Source organism: Fukomys damarensis, unplaced genomic scaffold (assembly GCF_012274545.1).
Source record: "Fukomys damarensis isolate Sample0158 unplaced genomic scaffold, DMR_v1.0_HiC HiC_scaffold_37, whole genome shotgun sequence".
Classification (NCBI taxonomy): Eukaryota; Metazoa; Chordata; class Mammalia; order Rodentia; family Bathyergidae; genus Fukomys; species Fukomys damarensis.
The window spans coordinates 20,924,757-20,937,243 of NW_022900949.1; the positions used below are offsets into that span (position 1 = coordinate 20,924,757).

The 12,487-nt window shown below is 41.6% G+C and overlaps 1 protein-coding gene across 8 annotated transcripts in view; it reads right to left on the reverse strand.

Annotated features, from left to right (window-relative positions):
• Armc3 (armadillo repeat containing 3) overlaps positions 1-12,487 on the reverse strand; it is a 92,704-nt gene that overhangs the window by 20,230 nt on the left and 59,987 nt on the right. For 6 of the 8 annotated variants that reach the window (XM_010619827.2, XM_010619823.2, XM_010619824.2 and 3 more), the window contains 5 exons: positions 9,126-9,262; positions 7,804-7,972; positions 5,663-5,763; positions 4,935-5,030; positions 4,394-4,501 (listed from right to left, as the gene is read on the reverse strand). In XM_010619827.2, the coding sequence (XP_010618129.1) occupies positions 4,394-4,501; positions 4,935-5,030; positions 5,663-5,763; positions 7,804-7,972; positions 9,126-9,262 (611 nt within the window). Of the gene's footprint in view, positions 1-2,417; positions 2,726-4,393; positions 4,502-4,934; positions 5,031-5,662; positions 5,764-7,803; positions 7,973-9,125; positions 9,263-12,487 lie in introns of those variants that run through there. The other 2 variants (XM_010619830.3, XM_010619826.2) reach the window with 2 other exon arrangements.

Consider the following 12,487-nt stretch of genomic DNA (forward strand, 5'->3'; position numbering starts at 1 on the left):
GATTAGAAACTCTAGAACAGGAAAAAAAAAAAAAAAGATGAGCTCAGGACCACAAAAAAAAGCCATGAATGCCTAGCAGAGGAAAGAAATGGAATCTATGAAACAGATTCAAACTGATATCCAGGAGATTAAAAACTCCACTGAAAGTATTCACAGCAGATTGAGCCAATGTGAAGACAGAATAGCAGATATGGAAGACAGGATTGCACTTAGTGACCATGAAAAGTGAGATTTCTTAAAAATAGTAAGGGATCATGAGAAATAGATCCAGCAGCTGCTAGAAGATGCAAAGAAGAAAATCATAAGACTGATAGCAGTCCACAAAAAAGCAGAAGAAGTATAAAAAAAATGTTCACAGAAGTAATGGCAGAAAACTTCCCAAACAGAGGAAAAGAATTGGACACACAGATAAGTGAAGAAAAAGAATTGGACATACAGATAAGTGAGGTGTATAGGACTCCAACCAGCCATGATAAAAAATTCTACATACACACACACACACACACACACACACACACACACACACACACATAATGATCAAGATCCCGTAACCCCAACAGAAGTACAAAGCAGTTAGAAAAAAGAAAAAAACTACATGCAAAGGAAAGCCCAGCAGAATCACAGCAAACTTTTCAACACAAACCCTCAAGTCAAGGAGAGCCTGGACTGAGCTATTTCAAGCCCTAAAAGAAAACAACCTCCAACCTAGACTGATGTATCCTGCAAAATTATCTTTCAAAATTTATGGGGAAATTAGATACTTTCAAAACAAAGAACACCTGAGAAACTTCATGAATACCAAACCAGCATCCAAATAATTCTAAAAGTAACCAATTTTAGAGATGCAGGTAACACTGTTGATGTGTGGGTCATGATGCAAGAGCACAAGCACAGCCCACCAGTGATGCCCAAGCTCCAGGTACCTTCCTCCATGCCTCAACCCACAAATCTCTCCCAAACCTAGCCTTGGAGTGTGGATCCTGTCTCTGTGCTTGGACATCTCCGATAGAGGGGGGCCTTTCTCTTGTAAAATTTGGTTATTTCCATCATTTGTGTTACTGAGTAGATGGCAAAACAGGCTGGATTCAGTAACAATATGAGCAGATTTTCATCTCAAGTTGGTAGCTCAGAGATGGGGTGATCATGGGTGGATTTATGGAAAGCTATGCATACAGGCAGGAAGAGGAGTAGACTGCCTAACATGCACAAGGCCTTGGGTTTGCTCCCAATACTGCACAAAAAAGTGGGCAGGAGGTCTTACAATGAGCGGGTTACATGAATGAGATCTAATATAAAGGCTTGAGCTAGAGAAGTAACAGTGAAAACAGGAAGTAATCACAGAGACATTTAAGGCACAGAGTGGACGGGACTGGGAGATTCACTAAGCACCAAGAGAGAAGGACTTTAGGGTGGCTCCTTGGCCTGGCAATTATTTGGGAATAGGAGTAATATTAACCACTATAGAGAATAGACAAGGAGGAAGTTTGGGAGTTGGGGGAAACAATGAGTTCAGCTTGGGATACATTGAACTTGAGCTTCCTGAAGGATGCAGGGTAGAGAACACAAACCAGTAACTGCATATAAGGGCCTGGTGCAGAAATCTGAGTTGTAGCTAAGACACAGAAAGTAAGAGAAGGAGTAAATGAAGAATCTTGGAGCACATCAACACTGACAGTATTAGGAAGGGTGGGGAGAGTATAAAATGGCCCCTCCAAAAGGGATTTATCCACAGGACAAAGTGACATGGACCCAATAAGACAGTTGTGTTTTAAAATTTTAGAGAAAAACAATGTCAAATATCCTAGTAAAACAATCACAGCTGCCTAAAGATCAGCATTTTAATATTCACAAGTACATAAAGTAACTTTTAACCCAAAGGATGGCAGAAAGGATTTAGGATTAAAAACCAGCCTGAGCTGTAAGAAAAATAAGACTATGAACAGTCCAGAATAACAAACAAATCAAAGATCAAGAGCTGACTGCTCCAAGGACCAGTGGGAGAGATGGGCTTTAGCTGAAGGACGACATGGCAGGATGTTTGTCCCTTCCTTATCAAGGGGCAGAAGGCTGAGTCTTCCCTGAGGCCACAGCAGTAGACCAAAGGGATACCCCTGCCTCAGAGCCAGTCAGCATTTTCATTGGCCTGTGTGTCTCACAAATATGTACTAAGATACGGAGATTGTATTAGATTGTTTCTGGGCTTCCATACTCAATGTATTCCATGGCTGTTTTGGATTTGGAGCCAGATTTGGTTCCATGAAAAAGAAATAAGAAAAGCTAGAAATAATGGTGAGATGTAGCAAAAAGGAAGCAAAGAAGAAAACAATTGTAGATAAGATACCATGCATATGTAGAGAAAACAAGGGAAGGGAGCTCTCACCTTCTTTCCCAGGTCTTATCTCCCTGCAGGCTGGCTGTATACTTGCATCTGATTCTGGGGGGTTCTTTTCTATCTTTGCAAGATAGAAGAGTGGGTTTGGCTCCTCATAACTGCTAAGTACAATAAGTGGCTACTGTGCCCAGCCCCAATCCAAGCATGTCAGGTGTGATAACTTTATCCTCACAACGTTACCAGGGAGGTACTCTTTTTATTTCTATTTTATACAAGAAACCAGACATAAGGATCACAGCCCAGTGGATCTTCCTTTGGCAATGTGCTGGCAAAGTTCCAGAGAGGTCAACAACAGCTGAGATCTAGTTTAGAGAAGTAACTATCTGGGTACACCTTGAAAATAATGAAAAATAGATGAGTTTTCCCTTAACCGAATTGCTTGCTCCCTTTCCTAAGTTGAGTAAAAGCAGGTGAGCCATATGCTCAGGGCTCATTGTCTACTACAGGCAAGAGCCCCCTGGCTCCTCTTTCAAAATTGGCTCTGTGTTTCTTTCATCTCCATTTGCCCTTCCAATTAGGCATTTCTAGCAGACTGGTTTCTTGCAATTTCACTGATGAGGAAACTCGGGCAAAATGAAAGTGACCTATTTGCTTACAACACAGGTTCTAAGTGTGAAATTTGTCAGAAACAGGAATCGCTTCCTGCAAAAGTTCAGAGTGCTAGTGAACACCCGTGCTCAACTAAGCCAAACAAGCACTGTGCTAAACACTAGGGATTAAAGAAATTATTGAGGGAAAAATATATTCTTCAAAGAGCTTTCAGACAGTGGGAGAGAAGCTCAGAGAGGCCACCAGAAAGGGAAGGTAAAAATCGAACAGGTATAGAACAATGAGCCCCTTAGAAGCAGTGATCAGAATTATGGCTAATAGTCTGATGACTGAACATCAGCATCAGAGCAAACCTTGGCCTCCACCTTAGGAGACCTTAGGGCACAGTCATGTAGAAAGCAGATGTTTGGTGTGTGTGTGTGCCAAACAGCTTCTGATACTATACCTCAGTGGTACATAAGGGCTTACTTTTATAATAATTAAAGGGTCATCAAATGTGGCAGGAGGTCCAAATGGCTTTTCCAAGTATACAGGAAAGTTCTCATAGGAGAAGAAATATATAAAGAAATACATAAAGGTGTAGAAGGAAGGATGTTTAAAATGTGTGCCGGGACCAAAGCATAACATGGAGAGTTAGAAAGGTCTTGTATCAAAACAAAAAGGACTAGGGCCGGGGATTTAGCTCAGTGGTTCGGTGGCCTGCCTTGCAAGCGCAAGGACCCAAGTTCAATGCCCGGAGCCAAAAACAAACAAACAAAAACCCAAAAAGGACTGGGGATGTAGCTCAGTGCAAGGCCCTGGGTCCAATTCCCAGCAGTACAAGCAAACAAAAAACATGAACATTATAATTGTTCCAAACAAATACACACCATGTCCAGTTTCCCTCCCCTCAGTTTCTGGGAGCAATGGTAACAGAAGAGACAGGAGCTGGGGAGGCAGGAGCGCTTCAAGATGATGTCTACCCTGGGCCTGGCTTTATAGACTGTCCGGAGCTCATTGTCACTGTTGTTTTTTATTTAAGGCAACTGTTGGATTTTATAGTTCCTAATAGTGATCAGAGTGACCTGAATTTTAATCCAGAGTTAGAAGAAATTCTCTCTGGGTTAATTTTAGAGACAGCAAGGGCAACCTTTACGTGCCTTTATGGCACTTTCAAATTACATCTCAGGAACCTTGTGTAGCTCAACATAGTTCAGAAGTGAAACCAGGGTGGTAGCCAGGATCTTGCATATGCTAGGTCTGGGCTCTACCTCTGTGCTATTTGACACTGTGAACAGGAAGTTTCAGGGGCTGAAGGTGTAGTACAACACTCACCTAACATGTGTGAGCGCCTCGCTACCATCCCCAACAATGAAAAAACGCAAAAGCCACATCTCCCTTTTCACCAGCTCTGCTGGGTAATTAAAACTTGGTGTGATTTATAATTAGAAGAACACAACACACGTTTCCTACCTCAGTCCTTTTTCTTTAGTAGCACTTTTGCTAAGAACGGTATTTCTTCCCGAAGTAGGATCTGACTTCAGCTCTGTGGGAGATCCAAAGCCAGTACTAAAACGAGAACTATTGTTTTGTTTTATCATTTGAAAAAAAAAACACAATCAATTCCAATCACACGGGACATAACAATAAGGTAATGTATGTGAGTCATTTCATAGTTTATAAAGCCTTTCCACATCCATCAGGATTGGATTCCTTTTGCACCTAGGAAGCAGGGGGCCAGGACCCCACCACACACAGCTAAGGAAACCAGATCTGCTCACAGACATTCAGTCATGTGAGTCAGGATCACTGGGGGCCACAGCAGACAGGAGAAGCTGAAAGCCAGACCTCCCAGCCACTTTTCCTGAGAGCTTTGCTACAGAAACTTAAAAAGCAATTACATGACTACAAGAAGAAAAAGAAGCAAATTGCCAAAAATCTTAAAATCTAAACAATGCATTCTCTCCCAGATGAAGGGGAGAGTTATTTGAGTATAAATAAAACATTTTCTTACATGGTCTTTTCTCTACTTGCTCCTCTTAGTGAAGATGAAGAAGAAATACTTCGTCCATAACTAAGGTCTGATGATTTATCTTCCATAGGTAGAGAACTGAAATGTTATACATTTGAAATTACTCACAAATTAAAATTCAGTCATCAATACGGATTTTGTACAATAAAATAATTTCCTGCTGAAAGTCATATTTGGAGTAGACTTTAAACAGTGCCATGCTATTTTGAAAGCTTAAGGATGTTAAGACAAAAGGAATATTATCACAATTTCACAAGCTAGGACAGGAAATATATGTATAAAATGTAATATACAGGTACTGTATGGATATACAGATATGTATGGTCATTTTCAAGAATGTAAAAGCTTTCATGTTTAGCTCTACCATTTATTTATTTCAAAGAAAAGTGGTGGGTGGTAGTTACACTCCAGCACATGGTTCTGCAGATGACAGAATTCATCTTGGTATGCCCTCCCTACACTTCAGCCACTCCAAGGGTAAGAGTCTGAAGGTCAGACGTCCACTGGCATTTGGTGAGGGAGTCAAAGGAAAACAGAGAGCATGCTGGATTTGTGGTAGCGGTTGTTTCACAGTTATTCGATGTCAGGCTAGGAGTTTGTGCACCGGTGTTTTATTTACACAGGACAAAAGCAAGAAATCCATAGAAAAACAAACAAACAGAAAAACAAAAATGTGCTTCCCTGCATCTCCTACCCTCCAAAGTACTCACACATCAACAGATTTATTGTTGATTAAGAGAACAGCGCGTTGATCACTGGGTCCTTGCAAGCAGAGCTCCTTCAGTGGCAGAAGTTTAGTGCCAGGATTTATCTGTAAGATAATTTAAGGACTGAAAAGTATTTCCTACATGAGTTTCATTGTTAGATATGGGATATGTTCTTGACTGTTTGAGGAGTCTGATTCGTTCACACACACACACAGAGTACATATATAAATTAGAACTAGGAACACGAAGCTGGGAGACATTTGCTTTTCAGCAGAATACCTCCCTCCAGTTTCCCGCAACCTTTGCTGCATTAGCTTAGCCTGTTTCACATCATAACTACTACTTTTGCTCCTGAAAGTACTTGGGTTTGCAAATCTGCCTGTACACTTTAGAGAGGACTTACCACCTGCAGAAGTAAGTACTGAGCCTGATTATTAAAAGTGCTGTGAGAATGAATAAAATTAGGCTGGACAAAGCCCTGTCCTGAACAGCTTTCCCTACCCGGCATAACAGGACTACACTGGAGAACTTCTGCGATCTCTTTCCAATCAACAGACAGATAGATCCTTATGCCATATTTTAGAATAACAGGAAGTGATTCTTTTCAAAATAAGATCCCCTCAGTCTTCTGCCCAGACCCTCCCACAGTTTTCCACTTCATTCTTCCTTCAAGACTCACATGTCCAGGTCCCCGCTGCCTCTCAGGTTCAGCCCCAAACTGTCCGGTCGTCAGCTCTAGCTATACTGGCCTTGTGTTCCTCAGACATGGCCCAGCATGTGTGCTCCTTCTGGCCTTTTCACTAGGGAATCTTCTAGACATCTCCATGGCTAAGTCCCTCAGCCCCTCCAGGCCTCTGCTCAGATGTCACCCCTCAGCGAGGCCACCTGACATCACACCCAACACTTGGCTCTGATCCGCCTCTGCTCCACTTTCCTTTCCAGCCCTGCATCTCTCGCTTCTGTCACGTGAAATCACTCGTGTTTGCTGCTCTTTGGGGTGATGCGTCCGTTCTTTTCAACTCGTTCACTCCACACGAGCTGGTTTTCTTGGCGGATGTCCTCAGTGGCTCCGGCGTGTGTCACAGGGTGCTACTGGGAACAGTTCTGGCAGTGCAGGAAGTCAAGTTTTAGGCCGGCTGCTTCTCATTACTCAGATTCTCTGCCCCTGAGATCCTCTCCTTCCTGCAAGTACAGCTTGGCTACCCGAAACTTTTGCAGCCCTGCCTACTCTGTTTCTTTCAACCAAATTGGTCCAACAAGGCTTCTACCTGGCCCAGCCCAGCCCTGAGTCTCACATTGGCCTGGCAAACAAAGCAGCCAGCTTTTGCTCCTTTGAGTTCTGCCACCTTTTGTACGGGATGGTACTTTCTGAGATCTGCACCACTTCTGTTCTGATTATGTTTTTTCTTCTCCTTTTTCCTCCTGCAGTTTCTCCCTAAACTTAGGGGCTTTAGGCCATCTTTAAAATTTTCTGAAGTCTCAAAATCATATCGCTTTCCCAGTTTTTCCTAAAATGGTGGGGTTTTAAAGTTTCCCTCATGACCTTGATTGCTTTTGGTTTCCAAAAGAAAGAGAAAATGTGAACTTTAGTGGGCACATCAAAAAAGTCCTTAAGACTGTAATTCTTTTCTTCCTGTTTCTCTCAAGAATAACACTGAATCACATTATATATTGAAATCATAATCACAAAGGAAGTTAAATAAAACAACATTCTACATTAAATTTTAAAATCTAGTATTATAACTGGATTAATTTCAATTAGATTATAGCTAATAAAAAAAATTCACTAAGCCCTGGAAGTAATATAATTTACTATTTTAAAAAGTTGAAAGTAAAAAAATTGAAAAGTAAGAAAGTTGAATTAAAATTGCTCTGAATTTAAAATGCTCCTTTTAGAACTTATTTGAAACTGGAGAATGGCATTAGCAAGATGATTTGACTGCAAAGAAATAGATTCTAGTAAAACTGTATGAAAAATGGAAAATCTTATAACCAGACAAAGTTAAGGACAAAGCGCTGATTTTCAAATTTCTGTCTGTACAAATATAAATTGTTCAATCTTTATAAAATGGCAATATAATGGTATTGTGATTAAAGGAAAAATTATCACACAGACTAAAATACAAATAAGTGCAACCACTTACCCGGCCATAATCATAGAACCCATCGCCAATTAGGTTACTCGATGACAAATAGCCAGTCTGGCTGTATTTCAGGGAAAGATTGTTGTTGAGCAACTTGTTATAAGCTGCCTCACTGAATTTATTTTTTCGACTTACTGATAGATTAATTTCTTCAAGGATATCCAAAGCCCTGTCAATAAAAGCAAGAAGCCTTGTTTTCTACAAGTAATGCAACATTTGAGTTCCTGTTTATATACTTAAGATCCTGAGTGAAGAAATGACATGGAAAGTCTAACATCTCCCCTACTCTTCTCGGTAAGTAACACTGATAGAATGGTAAAGACAGATCAGCCCTTTGTGAGAATACATATGCCTCGTAATAACTCATATTCAAATAGTTACGAAGAAAACTGCTATGGCTTGGAAAGGATCCTCCAAAGGCTCATGTGCTGAAGGCTTGGTTGCCTGCCTCTGGCGTGATTAGGAAGTGGCAGAATCTTTAAGGGTGGGTCTGTCGGGAGGAACAGGGTCATTGGGGATGCACTCTTGAAGGGATATGGAGAGCCTATCATTACCCCTCTCTGCGGTTAGTGACTGCTATGAGATGAGCAACTTCCTTTGCTGCTTGGTGACTGTGGCACTGTACTCCCTCACCACAATCTGAAAGAAGTGGGGCCGGCTGACCATGGACTGAAACCTCCAAAACTGTGAGACAAATAAATCTTTCCTCTTTGTATGCTGATTTATCTCAGTTATTAGTTACAGCAATAGAAAGCTGACTAAAGCAGACACTTTTAGAAAAATTCATTGTATTGGACTGGACTCCAACTTTTTGACTAACTAGGACATAAAATATTTTATGTATATATATATAATATATATGTAAATGGAGTAAACCTGTGTATGAATTTAAAAAAAACACCCTACTTGCTATTATGGTAAAGGCAATCAAACTCATTCGGTGTTTGTAAGAACAGATCGGGCAACGAGGTTCCATAAGGAACCCTGATGAAAAGGGATGGGCAAGGGAGAAACATCCAGATGACAGTCATGACTTGCTTATTTTATTTTGACCTCCAAGCGGAGAGACAGACAGCATTGTGTCTGACCATGGCAGAGCAAAGTCAAAGGAAGCATTAGATGAAGAAACGGGCAAGGAAATATGGAAGATGACTGTGAAGGACTGGGAACCCTCAGTGGAGGCATGAGGGAGGGAGCCCCTGCCTCTGGGCGGACCCCCAAGAGTGAAGGCCTGTGCTGTGGACCGGCAGTGCAGCAGAGACCCTGACCAGGGCTCCTCCACCTTCTGTGCTCCCTCTGAGGCAGGGGCGGGGTCCACTCACCCGAGCCTGCATAGCTCCGCGGCCGTCGGCTCATCGCCTGCGCAGACCATGACGGCCTGGCTGGAGTACCTCCGGACCTCGTCGTTCTTGGAGTGCAGGAGCTCCACCAGCGGCTCCAGCCCACCTCGGTTTCTTAACTAGAAGAGGGCACCGACAGTTTACGCATTAAGAGCATAGGGCAGGAACACATATGCTTAAAAAAAAAACCCTCATGATTAGATGAAAAGTCATAACTATGTGAAAATCTTTTAGAATGTGCCTATATTTAGATTTATTAAGTCCAGGGGGTGGGAAATCTAGTGCACACTTTAAAAGACAGAGGCTGACTTTTCATGACAAGGGGCCCCCATAAAGTCACAGCAGGAACTCTCAGGATTTCACAGGGGCAGGGGACTGGGGCTGGGGCCAGGAAGGAGTTTGTTTTCTCACTGCCAAAATGGGGGACACTCTGTCTAATTTACTCTGCTTCTCAATACTGAAAGTTTATTTGGTTCTCAGGGAGACCAAATAACAATTCTCCAAAGGGACTCTTTCCCCTGTAAGGATCTTTTCACATGAGGTTACACTAAGAATTTTGAGATTGGGAGATTGTTCTTGATTATCCAGTGAGCTGAATATAATCACAAGAATCTTTGTGGAAGCAAAACAGCAGTACAGGAAGCACACAAAGCAGATGTGATGGAAGCAGATACTGGAGTGATATGATTTGAAGATGAAGGACGGGACCCTGAGCCAAAGACTGCAGGTGGCTTCTAGGAGCTGCAAAAACAAGGAAATGGATTTTTTCAAAGGCCTCCAGAAGGAACACAGCCCTGTTGACACTCTGATTTAGTTCTTAAGACCCATTTTTTTTTTGTTTTCTTTTTGATTTCTGATCTCCCAAACTGCGAGCTAATAGATTTTTATTGCTTTAAACCACCAAGTGTATAATGTTTTGTTACAGCAGCAATAGGAAACTAATACAATCCTGCAGTCAGAGAAGAAATCGAGCAGGCAAGCACCACCCACATTTAGGAACACAGCCACCAGGTCAGGAAGGTGGTCAGAGCAATACTGAAGCAATTCTCCAGAAAAATACCCATTTTTGGCTAACCTTACAGTGTTGTTTTGCTTCTTCAAGATTAGAAAAGAAAAAGAACAAGAAAAGAACAGGATGGGACTATACTAATTACATTATGAAAAGGAATTACTCATGTACAAATTATTCCAATCAGAAAAAATCTGACAGAGCTCTCGTTTCACATCTAAACTGCAAGACAACACTATTTGAGCTGGTTGATAAAAAAATATTCTACCAAATACTAGGGTCAAAGCCAGTCTCCAAAGTCCAGAGCCTTGTAGACAGGGTCCCGCTTGCAGTCACTCATTTCAACCAGGCTCATACATTAGTGTATGTAACTTGGGCAGCTCGGAGAAGTTCATCAGCATCTCACACGTGGCCGTCAAACTGCTGAACATCTTTATTTCTGTGTGTAGTATAAAGCAGTAATCTAGTTCCATGTGTTCTTTATAGCAGACATCTAGTGAGTTCATTAATTCCTCCATTTATTCCCTTGTTCATTTAACAAGTTTTAAGTGCATATTATGTACCATGTATATGTTAAAGACATGTACACAGGGTAGAAAATTCTCTGTTCCTTTCCCTAAAGTTCTTAATGCAAGAACAATAAAATATGAAGAAAAGAAAGCGAAGGGAGCAATGTACAGGGTATAGCTGGAGTAAGCTTGAGGATGGGCTGGTTTTTTAAAAAACTGATCATTTTGGGGATCAAGCCCAGGGCCTCATTCAGACTAAGCCAGCGCTGTACCACTGAGCTACATCCCCAGCCCGAGCTGGGTTTTCAAAGACCAAGAGGAATTAATGGAGAATGAAAGGTAGACTGGCTTTCCATGAAGAGAAACTGAGGAGGTATAAGTGAGAGAACAGCACACGGTGATAGAGCTACAGAGTGTGGTGTTGTGGGGTGTGGAGTTCTACCTGCAATGAGCTGCAGCTTGGACTGTGTAAGGAGGCAGGTACACCAGGGCTCCTGCACAGGGTGCTAGTAGCCCTACTCTGACCTTATGGCAGTGGCAAGCCACTGGGGACTTGAACAGTGTCTGAAGGTGACACATCTGAAAGATCAATCTGGAGGCAGTATGCGGAGGGAAAGCAGAGCTTTCTGCAATGCTCCAGGGACTAGACAGTCTTCTCTGCAAGCTCATGGAAATTTGACTGCGACACTCTATTATCCCTATGTCCCTGACACCTAGCGTGATACCTGGTACACAGTAGTTGGTAAATGTCTGGAGGCTCTCTTCTTTCCTGAATGGGCAAGTATAAATGAACTGAGCTAATGGAAATGAGGAAAGGAGGTAGAAGAGATATCTGAGAGAGAAGAAAACAAAGGAGGTAGCTGTCCGGACAGACAACATAATGTGAAGCTTGGGCTCTGCAATTACTGTTCTCATGTCCCTGATCTGCTACTTACCAACTTGGCCTTAAGCATATCTGTCTCCAAGCTTGTAAAACGGGGATTATAATTGTAGTTATTCCAAGTGAGGCTTCTGTGCATATGCAGTGCACAGAGAAGATACTCAATAAATGTTGTTTCGTTACTTTTGTTGGGAGAAAGGAACAAAATCCCAGGCTATTTTTGAACTCATGTGATAGTGACAAGTGAATATGAGAAAATCAAGAGAAAAAGGATGTTTATACATTTATATAAAATTCTAACGAAGGTTTAATAGAATCATTATAAGCATCAAAGAGATTTTTATAGGATCAGTTCTCCAAGAATTTCAATTCTACATTCTAGAGATAATTAAATCTAAGAGAAGCACAAAGAGTACACAGTATAAAAAATACTAGTAAAAGACATGCCCGTTTGTCTACCGCCTAGTTTAAGAAACTGTGCATTTGTATGATCTTGAGTTTTTGTTCTCCTAACCCCACCCAGGTTCTTACTCTCCTCTGGCAAACACTTTCTTGAATTTGGGATTAATGTTCATCATCACCTTGCATTTCCTTAATTTTATATAGTTTATACCTATGGACGCCTAGACGACATAGCACTGCTTTGCATATGTTTTATGTTATACAAATGGAACCACAAGTACATGTTCTCCTATCCCTTATTTTCACTCAGCACAATGCTTGTGAAAGTCATCCCTGCTCACTGGAGCTGAAGTTCATTCATTTTCACTGACACAAGACCCCGTTTGAAGAATGCACCGTCATTTCTCCATTAAGAGTGGGACAACTGGTTTACTTCCAGTTAGATGTTCTAAACAGCGCTTCCTGGTACAAAGGGGTGCAGGTGGTCTTAGGCCTATAAATGCAGGGCACGCTCGCCATCTTTGCTTTTTTTTTTTTTTTTTTA